Source organism: Blennius ocellaris (assembly GCF_963422515.1).
Source record: "Blennius ocellaris genome assembly, chromosome: 19".
In the NCBI taxonomy this organism is placed as follows: Eukaryota; Metazoa; Chordata; class Actinopteri; order Blenniiformes; family Blenniidae; genus Blennius; species Blennius ocellaris.
The window spans coordinates 16,621,748-16,639,590 of NC_137668.1; the positions used below are offsets into that span (position 1 = coordinate 16,621,748).

General features: G+C 40.2%; 2 protein-coding genes across 2 annotated transcripts in view; one reads left to right on the top strand and one right to left on the bottom strand.

Moving 5' to 3' along the window:
* Positions 1-2,867: 2,867 nt before the first annotated feature.
* rnf32 (ring finger protein 32) lies at positions 2,868-9,690 on the top strand (the record flags this gene model as incomplete). Its single annotated transcript, XM_080514820.1, has 6 exons — positions 2,868-3,093; positions 3,175-3,317; positions 4,582-4,739; positions 5,301-5,409; positions 8,440-8,607; positions 9,469-9,690. The coding sequence occupies 6 exons, from the start codon at positions 2,868-2,870 to the stop codon at positions 9,688-9,690; spliced, it is 1,026 nt and encodes a 341-aa protein (XP_080370946.1).
* Positions 9,691-10,215: 525 nt separating this feature from the next.
* lmbr1 (limb development membrane protein 1) overlaps positions 10,216-17,843 on the bottom strand; it is a 34,131-nt gene continuing 26,503 nt past the window's right edge. The window contains exons 13-17 of the mRNA XM_080515148.1: positions 17,433-17,506; positions 17,091-17,181; positions 16,365-16,431; positions 13,441-13,602; positions 10,216-12,943 (exon numbers count right to left, since the gene is read on the bottom strand). Of these exons, the coding sequence (XP_080371274.1) occupies positions 12,858-12,943; positions 13,441-13,602; positions 16,365-16,431; positions 17,091-17,181; positions 17,433-17,506 (480 nt within the window). The 3' untranslated portion in view covers positions 10,216-12,857. The remainder of the gene's footprint in view (positions 12,944-13,440; positions 13,603-16,364; positions 16,432-17,090; positions 17,182-17,432; positions 17,507-17,843) is intronic.

Sequence of the window (17,843 nt, forward strand, 5' to 3'; positions counted from 1 at the left end):
CCGGGAGATTTATAGGAAATCCATTGTTAGGTCCAAAGTATGAGGTAATGTAGCACTTAGTAAATGAAGTAAAACCAAAAGCCCGGGGTGATTTGTATTTCATTTACAAAGGACATGTCTAATCATTAGGAGCTCCATCTCTCTGAAAAGCAACCAAATGGCTGTAATGATGGCTGTGTTCTTTTATAGCTTACTTACTCAGCAATGACGCAGGAGATAACAGCAAATGGTAAAGCCTTGCTGTCCTCCACTCCTGACTGGTTCACTCCCAGAGAGCTATGGGGGACTCCTATCCACCATGGAGTGATTAAAGTCATGTTAAGGAAGCATTATGGGTCAAGTCATAAAATAATTTGATTTCTGTCCCCCTCCACTGTCTCCTATCAAAGTGATTGGTCTCCTGGTCATCTCACTGGCTGACATAATTGTTAATTAACCATTATGGGCTGCCCTTTCTCATCTATATCTCACAGCAATTACTCATGTGACAACAATGCAGTATATCACCATGTATGTGTGCACACAAACCGCAGTTTCAACGTGTGCAAAGTGACTCAGTATTGTAAAAATTTTACATCTTTTCTCTCAAACCGCGGTGCTCATTTGCTCACGATATTTCCCGATGTAAAACCTTTCAAGCTCACCGCACAGCAGAACATGCGCAAAGTAGTCAAGAAGTCCTCTGCATTGGGTTTTTTTGTTTTTTTTTAACCTTTTGCTTAAGTCATCAGCTCTTTGCACGTCAAGGTAAGTTGTCTTTTCAAAAATACCACAGATCAGGTAAAGAGGTCCAGAGGGAAGAAAGTTAAATAAAAAGCTCTTTAAAATGGTATTCATAAAGAAAAAGACAAACAGTGTCCCTGTTGAAAATAAAAGCATGCTCCAAAATCCATTCTGATGACAGTTGGAAGAATGCAGGCTTTATGGGGGACTTGAGCCCCATCTTTGCAGTATCTTTTAAGTGTGATTATTTACTTAAAACAACAAACCCAAGCTCCAAGTCTGGCATTGTGGACGACAGGCCTTTGATTGAGCTCTGAGCTTGAATTCTTAACTAATAAATTGTTCCACGCCTTTGTCTGGGGCATTAACAGCAGTGGTCTACGTTTTTCTTGCCCTAATCTCAAGAATGTGGCAGCCTCTTGAGAAGCTCAGGGGTTTCCTCCTCTCCCAGAGCCAGGTCTTCACTTTGTTTTCTTAGAGGAGTCACTGGATTGACAGGCCTCACCGTTAGCCCTCTCCCCAGCCATCTGTTTTCACCGATTCAGACCGAGCACATCAAAGTCAAGGCTGCAAAGCATTTTAAAACTCGTACACCCCCGTCCTGCATGTGAGAAATAAAGCAAACTTTTCACCAGGCTCACAAAAAAAAAGAGACAGTTTGTACTACGTGTTTGTGTGTATGGTTTTCCATGTAAGGCTGACCTGGGAGGGATCCCTGAGCTCACGGCACAGGTATGAGCAGCTTAGCTTTGTTCAGTGTCTCCTCTGACGACAGCTCGGTGAGTCACCTCGACACAGAGACTAACGGCCTTTGGTGAGGTTCCAACAAATCACTGACAACTCCCTGACAATAAAATAATCATTAGTGAGATTGAGATGTGTAGTTTTCAGAGAGCAAAATGGTCTTTGCATGGTGATAGAAGGGGGACAGTCATGTCGGACATGTCCACATCCTTAATAGAGATAAAGTAGATAAGAAATATTACTTTGTGAATCTTCTATCTCACCTAATATAATTGGAATTATTGATTTTCTATCATTCTGTTCTTCACTAGTTCATACATGTGTAGTGGGTATTTTTTGTAATCCCACTATCCAAAATGATAAACACTGTTCTTGAATACTGTTGTACAGAATAATATATAATGTACAATGATAAGAAAAAAAAAGAAATCTAGTGGTTTATAAAAAAATATTGCAAAGGATGAGAAAAGGGTGGAGAGTTAAAATAACATATAGAGCCTTTAAGATCTGGTCATACAATAACAAAAAAAAAAAGATTTGGTCTTTAAGTGGCTTTCATTATTGTGAATTCAACATGAGTTTATTTAAATGACAAAAGGTGATTGTATGTTTGGTATATTTCATTCATTCACACATTTTCACCATTTGATGACATATATCAGTCATTTTATTGCTTTAAAACTTTTAGGAGTCTTAAGATTTGAAGGATCATACAATTAATCACGACGTGAAAACATGCAAAACAATATTTTGAAATATTTTTTCTATTTAGAGAAAAGCAGTAAGGACACGACATGTTTAAAACCAGCCAATCAGAATCAGCAAATCGCGATGACGTGACGGGTGGGGAGTGGTAGCCCAGCAACCACTCAAACACCTACGCAGGGATGGCGACAAGGAAGGTTTGGATTTTAACACTCCAGTGAAATAATTTATTAGAGCAGGAAAACAAAGAAAAATAGCGTATAACGCTATTTATTTTGTATATTTACCATTTGTTTGTGAATAGGAGACTTAAAGTCTATAGTAAAGTCGCTCCTTGATCCGTGATCAATTAGACAGCAAACACCTGTGTGCCTCGCGCACTGAAAACAAGCAATTAACTTTGTAATTTCTATTTAAAAATATCTTTTAGCGACGCCAGAAGAGCCAAATAGGCTTGTTTTAGATGTCTTTAACCATAATTTGCTGAATTAGTGATTTTTTGTTTCCTTTCTTTTTGTTTTTGAATCACTGTTTCTGATATTATTTGATGTGGAAAGCGGGACACTGAATGCTTTTATTGATATTTATTTCCTGTTAAGTTATTCTCAGTGTGATAAATAGTACTATATGTCCCCCTTTTTCCAAGTTTGTACTTTACATGATATAACTGTGTTTTGCAGAGCTTGATGTCTAAAATGAGCAGTGAGTTGGCGATCACCTCAGCTGCCCTCCAAGACCACATAACACGAACTCTATTGCATCCAAACTTCCCATTTCCTGCCCCATCAATGAAAGGCATTAGAAAAGCATCCAGAGATTTTCACACAAGGGGAAGAGGTAAAGAGAAGGATCTACAGAGACGAGGCGTGCAGGAAGAGAGAGAATATGTGCTTGATCCAGCACCTCCTCCTTTGACATTAGGTAGAGCAAACACAAGGGTTTTTCACACTGACCGTTCTAATGTCACCCCTAAATATATACCGTACCTTGCATTTCTCTCAGCTCAGAAGCTGGGTTTGGTGCCCCCCCCTAAAGAAAGACTGACGGAGGATGAATGGACCTGGGTCAAAGCGAGGTCTGTCCAACAGGAGGAATCAGCTCAGCCTTGTGCAATTTGCAGGGAGGCATTTCACCTTCAGCCTCAGGTATTCCCCAAATACAGTGGCTACATTTAATGTTCTATTTTTAAAGACATGTTTTCAGACCTCTGAGACAATTCTCAGGGAAACATGTTTCCGTATACACACATGAACGCGCACACAAAGCAACCCCACCTCCTCCTCTGCAGTTCCTGTATGTTCTAATCTGTGTAGACAACTGTACAAATTTACCCATACTGCCTTGGAACTCAACTGTGACGTGATGATGTAGCAATCAGTGTGTTACTGTGAGAGTCATTCAGGCTTTTACACCTTTCCGATCCCCTTTTAAGATGCCAATCTCCTCAAGAATGCGGGACTAGAATAGGCGGCCTCACAAAGCACAGTTGCCATAGATGCACGTGTAAATATTAGTTTGACTCAGTGAGGGAGAAAAAAAAAGTTAATTAGAGCCTGCTAACAAGGGAAAGTGACAAGAGGGAATCTTTGTTGATGTGGCACTTTCCAGCAAGCTTTCATACAAAACAATTGTGCCACAGTCTTGTGTTACATTCAAACAATAAAATGCTTACAGCAGCAAATGTACTGAAGCACTTGAGTGTAGTCTATTATCATGTTGAATTATTATGCTATATTACCCTCTGTCTGTTTAACATTTTTTTTAATTTTATTTTTATTTTATTAAGTCCAAATTCCATTTAAAATTCTGGATTTCATTTTTCTACAGTATGTTTGACAATAAACAGCTGCCAGTTGTTCTGAACTGTGGAGAGATGTAAAAATTCTCCCTGGTCTAATGGCCTGTTGATCTCCTGGAAATTGTGCACTGCAGGGGGCCTTTCACTGGTGATGGAGTGTGTTGGTCAGGGCAAAAAACAATGGGGAAATCAATATGCCTCCCCCGTGCCCTCTAGAGATCTGAGTAAACTGGTTTGTGTGCCAAGCACCATAGCTTCAGTTGTCTGCTTTCAGACGATGAAAGAGCCCCTCTCCCAGGTAGGAGGAGGCCATAGTTCAGGTCCCAGTCGGCCCATCAGGGCTCATGCTGACTCCTTCTATCTTCTTGGCAAATACCAGTGAAAAGGAGACGCAGACTTTCCCATATGTGCATGAATGTACACAGAATTAGCATAGATTAAACGTCACATACATGCAAACACCATATGTAGACAGATTGTGTACTGTATTGAAAGCAGTGTCTGATCAGCCTTGTTTTGACATAAAACATGGCTATTCTGTCCATCAAAACCAAGCGATCTCAACCCTTTGAGCATTTATATACTAATTTTATCATTTTATTCCTTTTTAGGTTCTGCTGTCTTGCTCCCATATTTTCCATCGAGCATGTTTGGGGGCTTTTGAAAGGTTCTCCAGAAGAAAGTGCTGCCCACTGTGCAGAAGGGAGGAGTATGAAACACGTGTGATCCACGATGCAGCTCGCCTTTTCAGACATCAGTGTGCCACCAGGTAAGGCAAATTGAGAGAACCTTATTTGCATTTAAGCAACAAGGCCACTCTATTGGCTTTTCTCCTACAACCAAACAATTTGACATCAAAACAAGGTACAGACACGAAACCATTTTTTTTTTTACATGTGCTTTAACATTTTATTACCCTTGTAAACAGACATTTTGAGACATACTGTATACAATACTATCATTTGAAAAAAGCCAATGTTTCGATGATTATTGGCTTAATGGCAATATTATTACTCAGTTAATGCATTACATCATCATGGGTCACATCAAGGCTAAATTTTATATTTTATTTTTTAGTAAAGTTTAAATTACAAATGCATCATGCTCAAATTGTATGTATTATAATTTATGCAATTTGAATCTATAAGTAAAATGAATGGGATAGTTTGATTTGTACTGTAGGCTTATGGCTTCACAAAAAGGTCACACCCTATAAGTATTTTTGCTCAGTCTGCTTTATTTATTGCTTTTTAGTTTTATTTGTATACATCTATCAGCGGTTTTTTGTTTCCTTTAAAATTCTTTTCGTGACTGTTCATTTCATGTTCAGGATTCAAGCATACTGGCGTGGCTACGTTGCCCGAAAATGGTACAGAAATATCAAGAAAACGATCTGCCCAAAAGACAAAAAACTCAGACGCGAGTTTTTCGAAACAAAGGTGCGTTAAGTCCAAATCTCAAACTAAACATGCATGACTTCACACTTTAGGATGTCTGTAATATCTGAGTTTTACTTTGACAATCTAAGACTTTTTTTTCTGAATTGATATCTGTGACAAATGTTACACCTCGCGGGTGAAGGCCCGGGTTTCAGAGACTCGCTGACCCCAGCGCTAACCTGCGTGGACACGCACGTTCACCTGCCCTCATCCTCTCAAGTGCCTTTGATGCTTTGTGAATAATAGACGTTTGTCCACTAATGTTGAGAGAGTTTTTGTGTTTTAGTCAAACAGTCCGGGGTCAACACAACAGCAAATCTGTCTTCATATGTTTGTCACTGGACGATGTTTAAGAAGGTAAAAAGGTGAAGAAGTTGACTGGATGTTGAGATCCTTTACACTGGTTTTCATTTAGGATTTTTTTTTTCTCCTAAAACTCCAACGTAAATAATCCAACGATGACATGTGATGGTGAAAATATTCAGTCTGGCCCCTGGCCTCACAAGCCAGGGTAGGGGTCATTTGACTCTGGCTGTGTCTTCATGGCAACTCTCAGAAAAAGGGAACATTGCCACCTAGTGAACCTCCCCCAACTGACTTAGAATGACCAAAGACTGCAATGGTCACCATCTCTCCTTTCCTGTCAAGTTTTTTTTTTGAAATGCAGAGTGATTTGTCTGGCAAATTTGTCTGTTGACCCTCCAACATGTGTGTGTCCAATGTCTCGTAAAGGGCAGATGCTCGTTTCTGTGTGCATTGTTGTAATCGTGTAGAGTGCTTGTGCTCGTCAAAGAGGCTGATAAAGCAGAAGTGACAAATGCATGAAGGCCACACTTCTAACATGTTGGAAGGGTCATGGTGTCCTACCCATCCCCCCTGTCTGCCTCCATCATCTCACCAATAAACTGTGTCTTCGTATGTCATGTAAACAAAGACGCCGCATTTCCTGAGCCAATTAACTCTGTTCTACCACACGTCCGTGTCCACAGACACAGAGTGGAGTCATGGCTGCTTTACATTCAACTTGTGTGATTCACTGGTTGTGGGTGGTCATGAGATTGTCTCGTATCTTTTGTCACACTGAGGATGATCTTCAAGAGCTGTGCAACACAGCGCTGACAGGTCTGATTGACTTGATTTTCAAGGGGAAGACTTATTTGCTTAGCTGACTGTAATGCAAACAGGCGTGTTAGCACTAAGCTGGGACCTGTATGAGATGGCGACGCGTATTCTTTTAGCTCTGCCCGTGATAGCAGATGGCAATAAAGCATCTTTGTACCATGAAGCCACAGGTGTTCACTGGAAAAAAACACACACATATCAGGTCAGTTTCAGAATTCTTATCAGCTTATCCTGATGCCCAGCTTTCAATTTTTGCTGCGTTTCGGCGGTCCGACCCTGAGTCAACACATTAATGGAGACAGTACCGACATCTAGATGGATTGCCGTGAGATAACGTCCCTGCGTCCACCTCCACTTCCCTCTTCTGCGTCCTCTCCCGTCCACATCTACTGTGGAGCAAGGCAAAGTTCACCACGGGCTGTACTGTTTGCCCTGACTGTTGAAAAGTTAGCCAGGCACATAAAACCCTCCATCCAAATGGTTAACAGTTGTTTAATTAGTGATAAAAGCCTAGCTGTAAAGCAATTCTGATGTCACTGTGACAGACTGAGGAGGATAGGGCTTGCGTGTGTGCTGTGTGCAAAACAAGTCCTTGCAGGTGCTTAGGCTAATGCTACTCTAAGAGTGTTGATGAAATAATTTAAAATGATTATCTTTTGACTCGTTTAACACAGCTAATTAATCTATAGTCTGAGTGATCCTTTTAGGTTTTGAACTAATATTGACCGAACCAAACATGAATTCAAACAGTTTATTGACTTGCTAATACATTGAGAAACAGATTAATCAGTTGTTTTGTGCATTGCATTAATATATCAGTTTTTAAATCATACAGTTATTGAAAAGGCTAACAAACATTTTTGACAAAAGATTCTCGTCACAAGGCTTTCAGGTTTGAGTCATATTTGATGTTCTTGCACACAGTTGCAGATAAAGTAGCATTTGCTAGTGTTGTTTTATCATGCACAAAACTCTCCTCATTGGTCAAGAGTGTCGTTTCTTTCAACTATGAAAGTACACTAAATAGACACAATACACTACTTCTGTATACAGCCGTCTTATTGTCTCTTTCCATGTTATTGATGTTAATTGTTGCTTAGCAACAGCAGCTGTAAATGGGTGAAGACAGCCGAGTTGTCTGATAGAGAGAGAAGTAAGTCTTTTAGAAAGGGTCTGTTTGAGCATCTGATCTGATAGTTGACTGAACCTCTGTATTTCAAATGTATGTGTCTCAGTCAGGGCTATTTTTATGTTTTATTTATTCAATGATGGTTCACTTCTTTTTCTAAGCTTTATTATGTTTGTGTATTGCCCAAAAAGCTGTTGAAACTACGAGATTCAGCATATGAATTGTCTACTATGCGCAATGTAAAGTCTCTCCAGGTTGATAAATTGCCCGTATTCATCATGAAAAGGAACTCAGTGATTGCTAGAACTCTGCATGGAGAGGTAGAAAAACTACCTTGTGATGCAAGTCATGTCTCAATGGGAGACACTGGTCACCTGGGAAAAGTGTCTCGCAGATGTATCTGACATTTAAATTATCCAAAGTTTTTGGGAGGAAACAATTTTGTGTTTCAATAATGCTTTTCCACCCTGTACATGTCCGAACCCTGTGAACGAGACACAAAGAGGAAAAGCAGAAGTGTCAGTAATGTGCGTGTTTTCATGTTTCCCAGCGTCGTCGTCCATTTTTTTTTCCCTCTTTACTGGTTTCCATTAATTCTCCATGTTAGTGGGAGATGTGACTGTATTGATCTGGCTGTTTAACAACTGCACCCTGTCAGTGTGCCTCAGCAACTACAATACACACACACACAATTAGCCTTCGCCGAAAACACGACTCTATTGTGTATCTGAAAGAAACGTTCGCATCCTTTGTGCCACTAAAATGGTTTTTCTAATTAGTTGCAGGAGTTGAATGACAGCTTTGTCCGATACTGTCACACCGACATGGAGGCTTTTCTGAGTGATATCGACCGCTCGCTGTCATCAAGCAGACGAGTGTTCCAGCAGCTCGAGAGAAAGAGCGTCTCCGAGCCTCGGGAGAACGACTGGGACCAAATAAAAAGCCAGGTCAGGATCAAGATGCACTCTGCTGAGCTCGAAGCAAACCATGTCATTAAACAAGGCTACATTAAAAAAAACAAAAAACAAACAACAACAAAAAACTCTAATCCTGATTTTCCCCACCTGGCACAAAACAAATTAATGCATTCAATTGGGTGGACGACATCACAGCTGCTTTATACAAAGTACTTGTATGCGTAGTTGATCATTCATTTTGCCAAATGAATGCGAGCAACAAAGCAAATAATCCTCTACGTTTACAAATAACATGTGCACCTCCTATGATACACAGCAGGCTTTTCAAGGTCCGGATTGCTGCAGAGGAACTGAGGAGACATTGAGATTTTTTGTTCCATAAGCCTCCATTGTTGGCTTTCTCAGCAGTCAGTACCATTTTCCATAGAGGGGGGTGGAGTGTGTGTGCGAAGATGCCTTTTTTTTCTTCTTTTTTTTTTTTTTTTCCTTTATCTGGTGTGAAAAGGTTGAGCGCAAGGCAGGAGTGGCTCAGCCTTGACATGAAGTATCAGTGAATGTGCTTTCAACACATACCTTGCACCTTTTTCACGGGTGCAAACTCTATATAGCAAGTGTGCAGCTCAGTATGAAACATTTAACAGCAGAGCGGTTTGGCCCCTAAATACAGGAAGCTGCCATCAGTTAATCTTTGGTAGAGGTGTTCATGTCTTGCTTTGTTTTTTTCCCAAAAAGATAGATGAAGAATATGTTCAGTTGTCCAAGTCAAGGAGGGATGTCTTGAACTACAAATACTTTGATGGTATTATAGAGGCATGTTTGCATTGTCGCTCATTTTATAAATGTCTTGAGTACAGTTGAGAATTCATATCCGTTTGCCTTCAACTTGAAAAGGTGATCCAGAGGAATGTGTGGGACTGTCCCATCTGCCTGACTCTGCTGCCCAACATCGGCCTTCCAGCACATTCCCAGTGTGGACGGTGCAGACGCAGCGTGCTCCTCTCCTGTTCACACCTGTTCCATCAGCACTGTCTGGAGGCCTTTGAGACCTTCAGTGCAGGTAGCACACCTACATGTCCACTCTGCAGATCTGCATACTGCAAGAAAGTCATCTAACCAGCCGATCGACGTGAGTGTCATTTAGAAAGACAAAACAATTTATTAGCGATACGTTTTGGAAATAAGTTTCACTTCCATACAGAGTGGGATGACTAATGTACTATCTGGAGCTAGCAGAGCTTTAGCTTTGCATCAGGGTTGGTAAAACTGAGTCAAAGCTGTCATCTACAGTTTTTATGATATATTCTGCTTTGGCTGGCTCTGAAATTGTTGTTGTTTTATTTAATTAGATCTGGGAGAGTTGACCACAATACATAGCGTAATCATGGTAATAAATCATTGTGATCTGAATTGAAAATATTTGTTTGGAAATTTCTACATTCACTCGATGAGAAATTTCTGTAGACATAAATAAAATCACACAAAAATGACTGTGAGCCGCTTATATCGATTTGCTCAAAAGTGATTCATTGCATTTCCCCAAATTCAGTTGTTTTTTTCTCATGGAAGTCATGTGTACACCCATACAGGTCCTGAATGACAAAACAATACATGAAACAATGTTTCAAGCTTTTTATTTATTTGCAAACACACAATACATCAAAAAAATAACAAAACAAACATTTAGCAAACTGAGAAATTGTAAAAAAATACATTCACATAGATGTACCAAAATGACATGCAGAGACTGACTGGGAAAGTGACAAAGACAAAAAAAAATAAAAGCCGCTTCATTTACAGTACAGGCCAACTCCAAACTTTTAAAACCCCTGCACACCCCAGCTATGTACTGTAAAGGCAACCAGAAAAGCTTGCTAGAGTATAAAACGATCCTGCCAGTTCTCACCTCAGACTTTAATGCCAAGAGTATGATCGTGAGGTTTTATTAGGGGTGTGACGCTTCCCTGCTAAGTATCAGAGAGTCCAGTTTTACTGCAGTCTGCAGCTGAGCAAATGTAAGCACAACTCCGTTTATTCCAAAACACTTGACCTGTAGTTCATACAGTTTAATAAATAACATCCCTTTTAATTCTCCAATGCAGCCTGTTTCTATTCTCTTTCCAAGTCATTTTCACTTTGTGCCATCATCATTTTTCACATTATTCAAACATTGCTGCGCATTCTTCTTGGTAAAAAATGTACTAAATATTTCAATCAGTGTAGAATTTGGGTAAAGTTGCTCTACATAACTTGTGTTTCTCTAAATTCAGTAAGCATTTAGTATGGTAAAGCCATCATTTCTATATATATATAATTTTTTTTTTAATCCACTCTCTGCACATCCAACAACATCCAGTTGTAGTTGTGATGTGAAACATAACCTGGTCCCACAACACAATTCGTTTGGGACCACATGTAAAGTAGATTTTCATCGTCTCTCTTCGTCATTATGTCACTTAAGATCGCATGAAAACATCCATAACATCATGACAATAACATCACCAAATCGGTCAACTCTCATACCAAGTGCTCAAGTTTTATAGGTAATGAATGAGTCTCAAATATGGGGCCGCTGTGACAATCAGGACAAATACAGATAGGCTTTAGACTATAAACTCGGTGGCCTACAGGGGATCACAGTGGAACTGTCCAGAGACTCACAAAATACACGTACATAACAAACTCCACAGAACGAGACGCAACCTTAACATCAAGCCTGCATTACGCTTGTCGTTTAAGGCATTTAAGGTGGTTCTGGAGACAAAGAACATCACAGTTCGGGAGAATATGCAGCAATACGACGACATGTAAAGGGGGGCCTGAGTCACCAAGTCTTTCTCGTAGCTGTAAAGCTGGATGTTTTCACTCATGCATTTGGTGTGTGGACGCTGTTACATGTTTGCATTAAATGTACTATCTATTAAAAACAATTTATGTACAAAAGAAGACAAAAAACGCTTAGTGAGTCAGACCCTCAGCGGGCTCAGAGAGAGCACAATATTTACATCCAATAATGCAAAAGAGGTATGAAACAATTTATTATGTACATGTGAATACAAATTTACAAATGAATGCATTTTTTTCTCTTTAATTTTGTGTGTGTGTGCCCTGTAATTTTTGGGGAAACAAGCAAAAATGTTGGACATTTTTTCTTTTTCTTCGATGTGCATAAGAAGATTTTTGGAAAATACCCCCTCAGGATTAGCTTCAATGCGCTAAAGCATCTCCTCCTCACTGGAACTGAAATGGTTGAAACGTTCACATAGTTTCCCAGTCGTAGAGTAGCTCAAATCAAATCTAGAGCACCTAAAAAAAGTTCTTACCCTACTTCATACAAACTAATGACATCATCAATAAAGTTGAAGCGCACTTGAATAAAGCCAGATAAAAAGACAAATGACAGCAGGAGTGCCAAAATCTGAGGCCTGTCATTCAGAATGACAGCACCAATGCATATAATTTGAACCGTATTGATGCAGTGCAGTTTTTCTATGTTCTGAATGAGATGAATGTGAAGAAATGACTTATTCTCATGCGTAACAAAGCTCAGTTTGTAGTTGTTGTTTTTTTTTCCCTCCATGTTTTGAGCTTTTGAATTACAATGACAGATTGATGCTTCCCCATGCTTTTATCGGTTAACCTAAAAATCAAAAACCGACGATTAAAGAACATTACCTGCAAGTACGCTGTGTTCCACTGAAACTGATTACACAGACTGACATTTAAAAAAATATACCTAACTGAATTGTGTCGGTTGTGTTTAAGTAAGAGTAGAGAGCCAATGTAAGACTTTGAAACAGAATCGGCGCAGAAGGTGCATCGTTAAATTGGCTTTTGGGTGGCGCAGCGGTGTGAAGGCTGGAAAAGGATACCAAGTAGCAATGCTGGGGGGTATGAACACCCCTGAAGGAAGAGATGGGTTGTTAGAAGTCACAGTCGTGGTTGAGGTCAACATCAAGGTCACTGCAGTGATGCCAGTCTATTTCACTCCTCAGTCTCAGTCCTGGCTCTGTCCCAGCTTCCATCCGAGACGCAGAGGATGGAATGTCACGAAGCTAAATTGCTCTCAGCCTCCATTTGCAGCATCCGTCAGACACCGCCTGGGTTTATTAAGTTCCTTCCAATCCTTTTCACCTTTCAGCAGTCAGGCAGTACTGTCGAAATCTCCCTTTGGCTCTGCGTGTGTGCGTGTGTGCGTGTGTGCGGTGTGTGTGTGTGTGTGTGTGTGTGTGTGTGTGTGTGTGTGTGTGTGTGTGTGTGTGTGTGTTGATCTATCGTCCCTTTCACAGAGTTTTCTGATGCCCGTTGGCCGAGAGCTTCCCAGATTCAGGGTCTGTGGGGCTGTTTGACAGTTGCAATTTATCCAGACCTGGGCAGTGGGAGATAAGGCAGAAAAAATCTCATTAAAAAAGCCTGAGACTTTCACTTAGGCAGGGGTATTGATGTCCTTTTTCCCCCCTCAGTGCTTCAGTCTGACATTTTCTAACCCTATCCCACCCTGTGTATCAAACATCCAGGGCCTGTCACTGCAAGCCTTTGAGACTAGCCCATCTTCTGTCATATGTCAGTTCCGCAGCACATTGATATTAGTGCAATTTTCAACATTTTGTCACTGCAGGTTGTGCAATGTGGACGGAATAAACACCGTCTCCAATGCCACAGAGTTGGATGGAGTTGTGAATACAAAGTTATGATGTAACTGAGTTGTCAACGGTTAAGATTACTAGACCGCTTCAAGGCCCGCATGAGATTTCATACAACCAAGGCAGTACTACCTGTTAAGTATTGCACTAAATCAGCTGAATATTAAAAGCTGTTTGTATTTATTTTTAAAGGCAGTGATTTTATGAATATAGAAGAACATACCCAAGGCCTTCAGGAGCTCTTCTCGTACTGCTGAGGTGAATTTTCTCACGAGACAAAGTGTCGTCACGACCGCAAACAGCAGATTGTACGAAAGGACAATGTAAAAGTTTCCCAGCCAATTAAATCTACCAAAGTCTCCCAAAAGATCGAACCTGGTTATACCTGTGAAGAAACGGGAACACAAAAAATCACTGGATTAGATTTACAAAAATAGAATTTCTTTTACAGAAGTATGACAAGCAGGCCTGCTATAAACCCAATGAAAATGTATTGTCAAAAGAACGGCAAAGTCATTGTCATTGTGTTAAATGATAAAGCTCCAAAACAAGCGTTTTGTTTTCTCAACAGAATTCTGCCTCGAAAAACAGACTTGCAGAGTGAAAAAAAAAAAAAAACTACTAACAAAATTATGGCTGGCCTTCTCTGTTTACAATCTGAAAGAGTGGCTTGCATACACAAAGACTGTAATGTAAAATATTAGCATCAAACCTTTGAAAACGCATCTCACACGCAGCAGATTTGTGTTGACTGACTGTCGTTTTCTTAAATCAAACATCTTGGTCTCAATATACTGTTTGGATCCCTGGCGTACAAACAATCCTGTCTGTGGTCTTGTTCACCAAAAGTGACATGGCAAGAAACTGTTTTTCTCTGAGTTAGTCTGCTCTCCACAAATCCACCTGAGTCAACTAACAACTAAACTAGTGCTCGACCAATTTCAAACCACCTGCCAAAGCTGATCGCATGCTGCTTAGAAAGCCATCAACACCCTTTTGTTTTGCTTTTGTGAGCCTGCTAATCCATGTGTTCCTCCACTCCAGCACGGGGGAGCCGTACTATCCAACGACAAAGTACAGCATGAATTTGCTTTCCAAATTTTGTGTGAAAAATATTTGATCAAGGGAATGACTCAATATGGTATCTTAAGTTATCGTCTGTATGCAGCAATTCAGATGTGTCAGACTGAGGAAGCTCTGGTCTCGACATTCTCCTTCTCCGGTAACATCTTCACAACCTCTGTCGTCAATTAGATTGGCCAATCGATTCAGTGTCTGGAGAAAAGTATTTACGGCCACTGTAAGCAGTTTGGCAAGCATCAAAGACCTTTAACAAAATTGCCTGTGAAGAGACGGCGAGGGAGATGATGGAGACCCCAGTCGATACAACTCGCCACTGTGATCGGACTAAATTCATTTCTAATGCCAGAGGTTTTGATCTCGGTTTGGTAATTTCATCAAATCCAATTGGTTGTCGAAAAAAGATGCTCAACTTTGAAAATCTCAGTGCTACAACGGTAAATACAAAGTCGTAGATATCAGCATGCTGCTGGTCATTCTTCCAAGAACTACACAAGAGACGGATCGAGGTTGTGCACTTTAGTTGTAGGTAAATAACAGATTGCAACATAAAAATATAAATACATTCAGAACAAATTGCTCAGTCAGATATAGTTCTCTTTTTGCCCCCAAACATGTATTGGAAACACACTAAGAGTCTGTTTGCATTCCAAAAATAAAGGTGTACATTAAACCTATATATCAAATTCAGCCACTCATGCTGGGATTCTCCAAACAACCCTCAACCTCTATGGGACCTGGTTGTGATTTATGCATTCAATGTAACCATGTCAAACATCCATACATTAAGCATGCTTTTGTCCTGCGGTACAGTGCCCTATTCTCTGAAACAGTGCTTTTCTTTTTCTCCCCTTGGCACACAATATAAACACCTGACATCAACACGCAAAACCCCGTCTCGTCTCTTAACGTCTCACTACGTCACCCTCGCCGAGGGTCTTTTTTTTTTTTCTCCTTCAACTCGGTCTCATGCGTTTATTCCTTTTTATCTATTCAGTGTCACAAAGCAGAACCTGTTGATATTTTGTGAAGCTGTCAGTGAGTATGCTCACTCCGTCCCATTCTCCCATTCTGTTGGTCTCACACACATACTCGCATACACACACACACACACACATGCACACAGCAGTGTTATTTAAACAGCTGTGCCTGGCACTCTGCATGTTTATTAGTACTACTGTGATTGTGCTGCTCCCGTCATTTCTAATGTCTCACACTGTACTCCTTTCTAACGTCACTCTGGGAAACTATAGGAAAAATGCAACTCTTTTGGCCTGGTACCGAATAATTGCAGTGAGAGAGAGATTTACTGTTTAATGATACATTATTATGACATCTTTGGAAAAACCATTTGTTTTCAATCTGTTCGAAGGTAAAAAAAAAAAAAAAAAATCCATACAACAGTTTCTCTGCAAGTGACTAACTGTCATAATAATCTTGCTTCTTCCTTTTTTCGGCAATTTTTTGGCCACAAACAACAAATAAAGAGTAAAAAAAAAAGACTTAATTCACATCGCTTACTTTTTTAAAGGTGTTTCTTGGTTAAAAAAAAAAAAAATATTTATTTTGTTATATGTTATAAAATAATGCTGAATGAAAATAACAGGAGCTGTTACCTCCTGACATTGTTTTTGTGCTTCATGAAAGGAAAATGTAAAATGAAAATAACAAATTTGGTAATTTTTTAAGGGAGTAATACAAATGTACACATTTGAGTTGAAACATCAAGGATGAAGTCAAAATGTTGGAAGTAAGGATAGAAATCAAGCGTACAATGAAATCTTTCTTTAAACAAATTGTGAAATGTTAATAGAGGTTGAGGCCTACAAAACACTTTAAGGTCACGTTGAATACGGTCAATATTTTTATGATTGCATTCAAATTTGGTTTGTTGGTAAACAATATTGTTATATGCCAGATAAAACTTCTCAAATCTCAGTTGTCAAATTTATTGTGTTTTAAGTGCAATATAAATTAAAAAGAATATATACATTTTTAACCGTTTTATACACAGTCTCATTTTATAATTATGCGCACAAGGAAACATGCTTAAAATCACATACTCACCAAGTGTTCTGGACATCACTGGTAGAGCTGAACTCAGGACCAGGATGGACACACAACATCCGATGATCTATAAATAAAATGAAACTTAAGACTGCAGCTCACTAAAACACAATGTACATGCTTTAAGGTAGAAAACTATGAATAGTGCGAGAATAAACCACCCTCGGCACCACCCTTTGAGCTGCAATGTGCCCACACATATGCACACACCACTTGATGTTAAATTGGTTCCACATATTACACAATTAGTACCACTGAAGTTGCTCATTACCAGGTTCCCTCTATTGTCCTTTCAAGTCCTTTCACTGAGGCGTCATGGCTAGTTAACAAGCCTCACCACTCCCAACCTCATTACCAAGTGAATAGGTCCCACTATGGGCCGAACAGAGTACACATCCTCCACTAACCCCCCCCCCCCCCCCCAGACCCCACTCTCTCCCTCTGATGTACAAGAAAGGAGCTTGCACTTTGCCAGTGTTTACGCAACCCACAAACAAATATTGGACAGATCAACTAAAGCCATACAGGGACCCTAAGGAAAACATTAGTGAGCAGTAGGAGTTCAGTGCAGAGGAGGGTGGGATGGATGGGTGGGGGGAATAAAAGAAAAAAGAAAAAGGAAATAGATGAAACACAGGACTCCAAATACATCATCACCTCAGGAGCAATTTTGGCACCTATGCCCCCACTTCGTCCCAATCCCTGCCCCCCGCATCCCATCTTTACCGTTGTCATGGTTGTGTCATCCTTCCTGGGAGTGAGTCCCTCAAAGGCGCGCAGGCTGTAGAAGCCCACAACAGAAGACACCATCAAGTAGCTGTTCGGCAAATCAATCAAGGACCAAAAACACTTTGCTGTTGGAAGAATAATAGCTTCCTTGAGTCATCTTTTTTTTTTATGTGTCCTTTTCAGCTATGATAAAAGGTGATGAAACTGCACAACATGTTTTCCGGAAGATGTCCAGCTAAACTATGTCCTGAGTAAACAAAGCTGCCTCCGCAATGTTGCTCTTGGCCGTGGAGCATGCTACTCCGGCCCATACAAAAAGGAAGGTCATTGAAAGGATACAACATGAGGATGATCTCTAGCACTGCCTGAGCCACCCCAAATGGGGACAAAGAGGTGTTCCCAATGCCTCGCTCCTGGGAGATGAAAACACAAATGGGGAAAAAAAGATGATTACTTAACAATGTTGGACACCAATCTCGCATAAATACATCTGTTAGAAAAGTCTCACAGGGAAACAACACTTGGAGCTGCCTGTAGTTACACACGTACAATTATAGAAATCCTGCAAAGTAAGTACGCAGTGCACAAAGAATTCCCCCTCTTGAGAAAGACAGAATCAAATTGGCTAAGTAATGAATGGAACAAGATGAAAGAGGCTTTTTGCAAATCACTGTCGATCATACAATATGTGAACAGGTGTTCAAACAAAAACGGCACATTGCTTACGGTAAGAAGAGTGTACAGGCTGAA